General features: G+C 43.7%; 1 protein-coding gene across 6 annotated transcripts in view; it reads right to left on the bottom strand.

The window, feature by feature from the left end:
- Positions 1–201: 201 nt before the first annotated feature.
- Positions 202–11,848, bottom strand: part of itpk1a (inositol-tetrakisphosphate 1-kinase a) — a 308,158-nt gene continuing 296,511 nt past the window's right edge. For all 6 annotated transcript variants that reach the window (XM_072274778.1, XM_072274786.1, XM_072274785.1 and 3 more), the window contains 2 exons: positions 9,862–10,024; positions 202–2,818 (listed from right to left, as the gene is read on the bottom strand). In XM_072274778.1, coding sequence (XP_072130879.1) covers positions 2,502–2,818; positions 9,862–10,024 — 480 coding nt within the window. In that variant the 3' untranslated portion in view covers positions 202–2,501. The remainder of the gene's footprint in view (positions 2,819–9,861; positions 10,025–11,848) is intronic.

Here is an 11,848-nt window from a genome sequence, read left to right as displayed (position 1 = left end):
AGTGGTCCCCAACCACCGGGCCGCAGACCAATACATTGCTGCGAAGAATGCAGTGGTAGTCGGAACGCACCCGGCACATCTTTAAGAAAAAAGCTGAAATAAACGAGTTAATTAATTACATGCCAGCTGGCACCTAATTAATTAGCTTGTTTATTTCGGCTTTTTTCTTAAAGATGTGCTGGGTGCGTCCCGACTACCACTGCATTCTTCGCAGCAATGTATCGGTCCGCGGCCTGGAGGTTGGGCACCACTGGTTTACATTATCGAACGTGACCTTGTAAAAAATCTGCCAACAATGTGATACAATGTATTTGTTCTGTTATCCATGACTTCCTCATTTTGGCCTTGTTCAACGGTCAGACAAACTTAAGGATGTTAAACTCCCTAAATTTCTTCTAACAAAATTACTGAGTGAAATTTACTTTGTTCTGAATTCCATGAGTGGAATGTGGCAGATTAGATACGACTGTAGGACATAGGAGCAGAACTGGCCTATCCAGTCTGCTCCGCCATTCCAACCTGACTGATACATTTTCCCTCTCCTGCCTCCTTGTAACCATCAACACCCTGACTAATAAAGATCCTATCAACTTCCACTTTAAATATACTCAATGATTTGGCCTCCACTGCCGTCTGTGGAAATGAATTCCACAGATTCATCATCCTCTGGATAAAGAAATTCCCCCTCATCTCTGTTCTAAATGGAACTGTACCCTTTAAATGTTGAATTATCCATTTATGCCTTTAAGCTGTTGGTGCCAAGGACGGATTGTTAGGGTGGTTTAAAAGTGCCACCTCCTGGTAATATTGCACATTGACATATGATTGTGAAGCTCCAATTCAATAGAAAACAAAGTAATTAAGTTCCAATGTTCAATGTTTAAATGCTAAATTGCCTTTCAGTAGTCAGACGGAAGACTGAAGCAGTGTGACTGAGCCTTGCCGATGCTGACAGGACAGTGGGGATATGGGCAGAAAGCCAGCCAACCCTCACTAACTTTCATCCAACAAGGCAAGACAGGAAAAGCACTAACATGTCAAATATCCACTGCACTAAGCTATTTACTGTAATCATACTTGGACCTGGTTTCCACGAGGAGGAACAAATACAAATCATTCCCAGGCCAGAATCATAGTTAAGAGCTGCCCGAAGATTAGGGTGGTGCAAAGGTGTAGCTTTTCAGCATAATCTCAATAACATATTCCTTCTGCAAATAAATCAAATGAGCTAGTGCGATTATTAAACCAAAAATATGATGCAGATTTTAACCTGGATGCATTGTCCATTCAGCCTGCAATGTTTGTACACAATGACTTTGGATTTGATTCAGAAAAGTATTTGATTCATGGTAGTCTGAGGAGCAGTGGATGGAATCCATAAAATAAACATGCCCACTTACCTTTGGTTAAAATCTCCCCCTACTGCTTCTTTCATATATCAAATGCTCAGAGAAGGAGTTCCAACAACTCCCTTTGCTTCTTCGTCTAAAATTAGCCAAAGACAGGTTCAATGTCGAATGCAACAGAACCTCAAAAACGCCCATCAAATACTGAAGCCCTCTCATCCTGGGAAAGAACTTGAGACCCCCTACCTATCCTCTGTTTGTAAATGGGAAGTCTGGGAAACAAACAAAAACATCCAACAGATTGTACAAAGGAAATTTCCTCATTTCTTCTTCGAGAGACTAGAGTAAAAGTAATGCTGATTTATAACACTGCATTGTAAACATCACAAACAGATGAGGCTCTACAGCTATTTTCACTGAGCTTTGTTGACACTTCGTTTCAAATCAGGAGATGCATGGAAGTATATTGTTAACATCTATGAAATTTAATAATAAGACCATGAACGATATTACATCATACCTCTTCTTAGAATCTATGTTGTATATTTTCAGAAGCTACTTATCTTACAAGTAAATATGCTGCAATCCCCACTTTACCACACTTCAACTGTCACCTCAATTTTACCCTTCTGAAAAGGAGAGCTTTTATTTACCGAGAACTTCTTTTGTCAGATAAAGCCCACAGCAAAGTCTTGTCCCAAAACTCAATCAGATTCTTGCAACCTGACAGAACAGATCTCACTGGAGTTTAACCAACCATGGATTTCACAGAACTCTCGGAATAGTGTGCAGTTCCTGACAGGACACTGCACAGTAATTTGAAAAGAGGTTCCTGTGCGCTGACTGAGGTGAACTCATGGGGGAGAGAAATGAAGTGCCCAAATTAATTGGATGAAAATAATTAAGGTTGACTCCCGTTCCAGTATGGCAAATCCCTAACAAAGCAATTTTTGCTAATATCAATGCTTGAGAAGAACTAGGTTGAGTATCCAAACTTTGATGCGAACTGCTCCTCAAGAAACCTTTCCATACTGTGCTCCAGTCCCTGCACCAACCTGTGAAGTCATTCAAACATAAGTTGGTCTATTGATTTAAGAAATTGGATCGTGTTGATCCCCAATAATGATTCTTTTTTTGCTTGGATTTAGTCAGTAGTTATTGCGAGGAAGCTTTAGTTGCCATTGGGGCAACACAGTTCTGAAAGTTGGGTGGCAAAGTTGAATTGCAGGTTAGCCTCTGGTGCTGCAGCTTCTTGCTGTTGCCCGGGTCATCCTCCATGAGCCACGCCTCCTTTGTCGTCATGGTCACAAAGCCTGAGGCGGCAGGACAGGCCCGGTCCCCACAGATGCTTGCGGCCTGCTCAGGCGCAGTATTGTTCAGGCCACACGGAGACGACTCTGGGTTTTGATCTTGCAGTACAACTTGAATATGGTTTATCAGTTCAGTGAAGAACTCTGGAACGCCTTCATATCCTGCAACAAACACAAGGTATGTGATTTGTTTTCCTGACACTAGCATTTTTTGCTGCTTATTTTAGGAAATTGAATCAATATTTAGAAGGGATCACGCTTCCTTGAGAAAATTTCTATTGAGTGATTAGGATTGGCCTGATGGACATACTGGCCTGGACATTCCCTTTCAGTGCAGGTGAGTGCCAGCCTCATTTTAAGCTGAGGCATCCACATCTCTGGATTCAAAACAGTGCCCAGAAATCAAAACTAAAGCCACTTTCAGGTGTAACAGTTAGGGTAACCAACAAACATCACCCCAGTCAGGGCCCATCTTGACCTGACATGGCGGGAACAAAGAACATGGCAGGCATGGTGGGGATGTGGGTAGAAGACGACAATGGTTAGAGATGGTGGGGGAGCTGGTGAAGGACGAATATTTTCAGCATTTTCTGTTTTCATTGGAGGTTTCCAGCATCTACGTTTTTTTTTGAATTTTCAAGGAAGAACTCTGCACTGTGGTGAGGGGATAATCAGACTGGGGCCTGTGGGTTGGGCTGACAACGTGGATCGGTACAGTGGTAACTGGCCTGGAGCAGGTCAAGGGGCAGTTGGTGAATCTAGCACCAGAGGGCACAGCCTCAGAATAGAGGAACAGCGATGAGAAGGAATTTCTTTATCCAGAGGATGGTGAATCTGTGGAATTCATTGCCATAGACAGCTATGGAAGCCAAGTCATTGGGTATATTTAATGCAGAGGTTGGTAGGTTCTTGGTTAGTCAGGGCATTAAAGGTTACGGGGAGAAGGCAGAAGAATGGGGTTGAGAGGGATAATAAATCAGCCATGACGGAATGGCAGAGCAGACTCGATGGGCTGAATGGCCTGATTCTGCTCCTATGTCTGATGGTCTATTACATCGTACCAGGGGACGAAAGCACGGTGTTTACCCGATGAGGATCACAAGCTAACACTGCACTGGGAATACTGAGCTGATCCAAAAGCAAGAAACAATAGCTTCTCCTGGGAAAATTTTGTCCTAGTTTTCCCAAAATGGCCCAAACAGGAATGGGTTCAGCTGTGTGCAAATGATGAAGGAACTGTTTCAGGGTCAAAGAGCAACTCCCACCAGAAAGAGTCAGTCAGGGGTGATGATAAACTGCCCTGCAATGTTTACTTGCCCCATTCAACCTATCAACACTGGAATAAGAAAATAATTCAAGTCTTTTATTTTATTTTAGCTAACTCCACCATGGACCATCCCAAGCCCGACCGCAAAAGAAGGGTTGGGCATTGGTCAAGCAACCCTATCACATAAAAACCCAGTGCTACAGAAATGCCAACAGAGGCTGCAGAGATTTCATCCTGGGGAGGAGGAGGATTCGAGAGAAGGACTACACCTGGGCCAACTTGAAAGACCGGCCAGGACAGAGGACTCCAGTGACCTGCTATTGGCAGCCTATGCCCCAGTAGTAGTGACAGCTCAACCATCCACACCCCTCTCTACATCAGTGGCACAGCAGTGGGCATTGCACGCAGTTTCAAACTCCTGTAAGGGCACATCTTAAACACCCTCTCATGCTGTCAGAACACAGTGTACACAACTAGGAAAGTTCACCAACATCTCTACTTTCTGAGGAGGCTGAGGAGAGCTGGACTTTGTACATCTGTACTCAAGTTATTCTACAGAACATCCTAACGAGCTGCGTCACTGCACGATATGGAAACTGCACTGCGATGAACAAGGCGGCTCCACAACGGATCGTGAACACTGTCCAACGCATCACTGTCACCGGCCTACCAGCCATCAAGGACAAGGGGACAAGGAAAGGACCAGTAACATCATGAAGGATCCCACCCACCCTGCTCATGGACTGTTTATCCCACTCCCATCAGGGAGGAGGCTACGTAGCATCCACAACAGGACCACCAGACTCAAAAACAGTGACTTTCCCCAAGCAGTAAGGCCGATCAACACCTCCACCCAGTAACCCACCCCTCCACACCCCCAACCATCACTACTTTATCATTTCCTGTCAGTCACCTTATGTACAGACTCCTGTGTCTAGCATCACTTTATGAACACACAGTCAATGTATGTTATGCAAGTTATCCTACAAATTTATATTTATTGTGTTTTTTATTATTGTGCTCTTTATCTTATTGTGCTTTTTTTGTGCTGCATTTGATCTGGAGTAACAATTATTTTGTTCCCCTTTACACTTGTGTGCTGGAAATGACATTAAGCAATCTTGAAGGAAGTAAGTAGAGTATTTTAGCTAATAGAAAAATGTTCACTTCTAAGCATTCATCAACAATATTCTACACCATGAAATCTGTCTGCTCATCACCATCAGTCCGAGTTAGTCCCAGCATGATCAACTGAAGTACAAATTAGTCCTAAACATTTCTTTCCAAATTTGCCACAGCTGCAGTAAACATTCGCACTTTGTTACAAGTTTTTAAAGAGTTCCAGTTATTTCTGCACATCATCATGCAGGGAGAGGAAGATATACTGCATCTCCTTCCTTTCCCTGAGCTAAGCATTTCTAATTTTCATTTTAACTTGGGGATAAAGGAAGAAAGGTTTCTCTGTTCACACATGAGATACAATTAGAAGTTGGCTCTGATTTTTGAAAGTGTTTCTCATGATTTGGTTCCAGGTCCCATGAGAAACATTCTTTACTGTTCAAATTGAATCCAGTCTTCAATTTCAGTGATTGTAGTAAGAATCATTCCTGAAATCAGTCAAATTAAAATCACACTGTCTTTTGGACTTGGTCCAACACATCTCCGATCCAGACACATCAGTATTCCACTGAAATTTTTCGAAGGTGTTCCTGTAAATAATTTTTATTATGAATTCAAGATTATTTAATACCATTTCCTGGACACAAATGTAAAGTAGGACAAAAGAATCTCCAGACCTGATGAAGCTTAAAATAAACACAATAAGATAAAGAACATAATAATAATACAAAATAAATATTAAATACATAAGGTAGCTTATATACATAGATTGATTAAATGTCCATAACATGAAGTTAGGCACAGGAGTGTCTGTACATAAGGTGACTCTGACAGGAATTGATAAAGTAGTGGTGGTTGGGGATGTGGAGGGGTGGGTTAGTGGGTGGAGGTGTTGATCAGCCTTACTGCTTGGGGAAAGTAACTGCTTTTGAGTCTGGTTGTCCTGGTTTGGATGCTATGTAGCCTCCTCCCTGATGGGAGTGGGACAAACAGTCCATGAGCAGGGTGGGTGGAATCCTTCATGATGTTATTCTGCAGTAATATTAAGGTAGGCTGAAATATCCCATTGTCACTGAAGTTTCTTTCTCATGCAGGAGAAACGTAATGAGAGGTTGTTTCCATCAGTTACCATCCAGAATCAACTGACACACACAAGGTCACAACTTCAATGAGATACAGGACTTGCCTAAAAGACCCATCTTCCAATTCAATGTAGATGGATTTGTGGTAGGATTACTTACACCTTGTACACCTGCATCACAACCAGTCACTTCCTTACATAGGACAATGCACATGAGAATGCACAGGTTCTCTCAGCTGCATGACTCCTCGATCTGCCCTCTCATGATCCTCCTCTGCCTCTTTTCTACTATAAATTGCAGATATCCTTGGGGCATCTTGCAGATGGTTTGCATTGGAGTTACAGTACACGAGTGTGACAGAGGATGGTGGAGTGACTGCAAATCAGGCCACACAGGCTGAAGAGATCAATATCCTGCTCTGGTTCCTACGTTGACATTGATAGTGCAGCTCGAATAGACAGTCCATGACAGCAAACATCCATTGCATTAGTCCCAAAGCATCAGACATACTGTTACAAACCCACAGGTTTCGTTTACTGTGGACTATCACTTCAAAAGAGCACTTCAGTGAGGCAGGACTATGATGTTGTTCACTGACTGACTCGCAGCAAGGACACAGACAGTCACGGTCAGAAGTCAGAAGAAGTGAGAGAGAACGATAGAGAGAGGAGCGAACCTGGAAAAGGGCAGCAACTCCAGCATGTCGAAGCTGGGGATTTGGAACTCTGCTATACCCACAAGGGTGGGTTGATCATCGATCCAGTGCACATCAAACGTGTGGCTGTCACTTCGTATAATCCATAGAAGTGGATTAAGGAATGTCCCGTGGGACCACTCAAAGTTAACCCTTGCCTGGGTACGTTATGTGGTAACCCCTTTGAAGACGACATCCCTGTGACAGATCACTCTGGTGGTAGTTGGTATGTGGATTTGGAACAGCTCGATGGAGGATCTTCGACAACTGATATTTATTAATTACCATCGTGGAACCTGTGGAATTCGACGTAATTGCCTTTTCTCTACGTTTCACCCTGGATTACAAATATCTCTCTCCTATCACTCCTTCCGTGGATGAACTGAACTTTCCTACTTTACCATCTCAAGACTCTAAGCTTTGTTTCTCCAAGCTCAACATAGCTTGGGAGCTATATTGCACACATATATACACATAACGCTGTTAACATTTGTTTATCTTGGTTAAGTTACGATATTATAAGTAGATGATAATAAAGATAGTGGTTTTAACATTAAAACCCAACTCAGTGTGAAATCTTTTGCTGCTGGTTTATTTCTAAAACGTTACAGTACGTAACAATACAAATATGCCCTTTAAGACCATAAGACATAGAAACAGAATAAGGCAATTTGGCCCATCATATCTGCTCCACCATTCTATCATGGCTGATTAACTATCCTTCTCAACCCCAATCTCCTGCCTTCTCCCTGTATCCTTTGATGCCCTGACCAATCAAGAACCTGTAGACCTCTGCTTTAAAAATACCCAATAACTTGGCTTCCACAGCCTTCTGCGACAACAAATTCCAGATTCACCACCCTCTGGCTAAAGAAATTCCTCCTAATCTCTGTTCTAAATGGATATTGCTCTATTCTGAGGCTGTGCCCTTTTGTCCGAACTCACCCACTATTGGAAACATCCTCTCCACATTCATTCCATCTCGGCCTTTCAATATTCAATAGGTTTCAATGAGATCACCCTTCATTCTTCTGAACTCCAGCAAGTACAGGGTCACAGCCATCAACCAATCCTCATACGTTAACCCTTTCAATCACGGGATCATTCTTGTGAACCTCCTCTGGACCCTCTCCAATGCCAGTACATCTTTTCTTAGATAAGGGGCCCAAAACTGGTCACAATACTCCAATGACTCATAAAGCCCCAGCATCACATCTTTGCTTTTATATTCCAGTCCTCTCAAAATGAATTCTCTCTCCCTTGGTACACTTTTGCTCTTAATATATTTATGGAACATATGATATGCTCTCGATGAGTCAGGAGAGAAGGCAGGAGAATGGGGTTGAGGTATAATAAATCAGCCATGATGGAATGGTGGAGCAGACCCAATGGGCTGAATGGCCTGATTTTGCTGCTATGTCTTATGGCCCTGTGGAGCTGTGCAGGCAGCGTCTCTAACAGCTCCCAGATGCTGCCCCCACAGCTCCACAATGAACCGTGACAAGGTGACGTACAAGAGCCAGATAGATCAGCCAGCTGAGTGCTGTCACAGCAACAACTTTGCTCTCAATGTCAGTAAGACCAAAGAACTTGATTGTGGACTTCAGGAAGGGTAAGACGAGGGAACTCACACTAGTCCTCATTGGAGATCAGCAATGGAAAGTGTGAGCAATTTCAAGTTCCTGGGTGTCTACATCTCTGAGGTTCTATCCCGGGGCCCAATATATTGATGCAGCTACAAAGAAGGCACGCCAGCAGCTATATTTCATTAGAAGTTTGAGGAAATTTACTATGCCACCAGAGACACTCGCATATTTCTATAGGTGCACTGTGGGGAGCATTCTAACTGGCTGGATCACTGTCTGGTATGGGGTGGGGGGGGGAGGCTACTGCATAGGATCAAAATAAGCTGCAGAATGTTGTAAACTTAGTCATCTAATGACTAAGAGGATGTTCTGCGAGTCTGTGGTGTCCAGTGCTATCATGTTTGCTGTTGTGTGCTGGGGCAGCAGGCTGAGGGTGGCAGACACCAACAGAATCAACAAACTCATTCGTAAGGCCAGTGATGTTGTGAGGATAGAACTGGACTCTCTGACAGTGGTGTCTGAAAAGAGGATGCTGTCCAAGTTGCATGCCATCTTGGACAATGTCTCCCATCCACTACATAATGTACTGGGTGGGCACAGGAGTACATTCAGCCAGAGACTCATTCCACCGAGATGCAACACAGAGCGTCATAGGAAGTCATTCCTACCTGTGGCCATCAAACTTTACAACTCCTCCCTTGGAGGGTCAGACACCCTGAACCAATAGGCTGGTCCTGGACCTATTTCCTGGCATAATTTACATATTACTATTTAACTATTTATGGTTTTATTACTATTTAATTATTTATGGTGCAACTGTAACAAAAAACAATTTCCCCCGGGATCAATAAAGTATGACTATGACTATCTTCATCATGGGCACTAGCCTCTGTAGCCTCCAGGGCATCTTCAAGGAACAATGCCTCAGAAAGGCGGCAGCCATCGTTAAGGACCCCCACCATGCAGGTCATGCCCTGTTCTCATTGCTCCCTCCGGGGAGGAGGTACAGGAGCCTGCAGGCACACACTCAACACTTCAGGAATAGCTTCTTCCTCTCTGCCATCAGATTTCTGCACAGATAATGATACCATGAGTACTACCAGACTATTTTTCTCTCTGTGTGCTTTTTACTTTAACCTTTTTTATACCCACACACACACACTTCTTACTGTAATTTATAGTTTTTTATCCTATGTATTGTGATGTACTGTTGCCACAACAATAACTTTCACAACACGTGTCAGTGATATTGACCTGGATTCTGACTACTATGCTGCCCATATTCCAATCCCTTTCTTCCTTGTGCATCCCTAATGTGAGCCTGAAACTTGCTCCCAACGGACAGAGAAATTTTCCTGCTGCCTCAGAAAAGTTAGCCAACCTCCGAGAGGAGCAGCGATGCCTCAGTGCCCAGGCTTACGGTGGGATCTGTCCCGAGGACTGAGTAAGCAGCTTACCTGGGAATGCGTTGATGTCAATGACCGCGTGCTGGCCGGTCTGGTTATTAATGATTACGTCAATGCCAAAGAGGGAAATTCCAAGAGCTTCACGCAGGTTCCTGGATATTTTCCTGATGACTTCATCACTCGGGGGCCTGCAGACACCTTCCACCATGTCCAGCTACAGAAAGCACAAACACTAGTCAGCAACAGAATGAAAGCACACGGCTAATCTCCGTAGCTCCACGGAAACAAAGAAGGGTTCTGCACGGTATGGGCCCTTCAGCACACAATCCTGTGTATTCCACAACCCGTAACCCACCAGTTTTCTATCATCCATGTGTCTGTCTAAGAATCTCTTAAAAATCCCTAATGTACCTCTCTCCCCACCACACCCAGCACTGTGTATCAGGGACTCATCAGTCTCTGTGAATAAAAATCCCTAATGTACCTCTCTCCCCACCACACCCAGCACTGTGTCAGGGACTCATCAATCTCTGTGAATAAAAATCCCTAATGTACCTCTCTCCCCACCACACCCAGCACTGTGTCAGGGACTCATCAGTCTCTGTGAATAAAAATCCCTAATGTACCTCTCTCCCCACCACACCCAGCACTGTGTCAGGGACTCATCAGTCTCTGTATCCAATAGCACAGCGCTATTATAAAGAATAGTTTCCTATGTGGGAGACACATGCTTCCATTGTGTTAACAACATTACAACAAAAATATGTCACAAATATCTGTAGATCAAACAATACAGTAAAATGCAATGCTTGTTTTAGAACATGGGAACATTAACTGCCGATGGTGATTACAGTGAGCTGTGCATTTAGTTTATTTTTTACATGGCTTTGTCCAATATGTGATGCTTTTGATTTCCCACAGCTAAGATGTACACGAGAAATAGACGACTCAGCATCTTTTGAAAAAGTTCCAAAGCTCTTTGCCAACCACGTGATTGAATGCCATCGAAGGAGGACAATAGATTGATCAGTGCCAATGGCTTCCCGCGCAATACAGCACTGGTGGCACTCAGCCCACTTAGAATGAGAACGGTTATCACCTTCAAAAGGTCAGCTGAAAACCGCCACGTCTTTCAAAGGAGAATTCTGTGTTACCCTATAGACCTTGAGGGGAAATCTTGCCTGACAAATCTGTTGGAATTCCTTGAGGAAATAACAGGCAGAATAGACAAAGGAGAGTCAGTGGATATTGTTTACCAGGACTTCCAGAAGGCCTGTGACAAGCTGCCACATATGAGGCAGTTTAACAAGAGCCCACTAATACAGAACAGATCCCAGCTTGCAGAGAAGACTGTCTGAATGGCAGGAGGCAAAGAGGGAATAAAGGGAGCCTATTCTGGTTGGCTGCCAGTGACTAGTGGTGTTCCACAGAAGCCAGTTTGGGATCCCTCCTGTCTGCATTATATGTCAATGATTTGGATGATGGAATTGATGGCTTTGTGGCCAAGTTTGTGGACGATGTGAGATAGGTGGAAGAACAGGTAGTACTGAGGAAGCAAGGAGTCTACAGAAGGATTAGACAGATTGGGAAAATAGGCAAAGAAGTGGCAGATAAAATATAGTGTAGGCAAGGGTATGGTCATGCACTTTGGTAGTGGGAATAAAGGCATCGACTATTTTCTCAATGGGGAGAAAATTCAAAGATCAGAGATGCAAAGGGAGTTGGGAGTCTTTGTACAGGGTTCCATAAAGGTTAACTTGCTGGTTGAGTAGATGGTAAGGAAGGCAAATGCAATGTTAGCATTCATTCCGAGAGGACTAGAATACAAGAGCAGGGATGTGATGCTGAGGCTTTATAAGGCACTGGTCAGACTGCACGGTGTACTGTGAGCAATTCTGAGCCCCTTATCTAAGAAAAGATGTGCTGGCATTGGAGAGGATCCAGAGGAGATTCACAAAAATGATTCTAGGAATGAAAGGGTTAATGTACGAGGAGCACCTGATGGCTTTGGGTCTGTGTTTGCTGGACCTTAGAAGAA

Source organism: Mobula birostris, chromosome 1, assembly GCF_030028105.1.
Source record: "Mobula birostris isolate sMobBir1 chromosome 1, sMobBir1.hap1, whole genome shotgun sequence".
Taxonomy (NCBI): Eukaryota; Metazoa; Chordata; class Chondrichthyes; order Myliobatiformes; family Myliobatidae; genus Mobula; species Mobula birostris.
The sequence above is the reverse complement of the archived record's forward strand: the minus strand, read 5'-3'. Positions and strand labels throughout refer to the sequence as shown.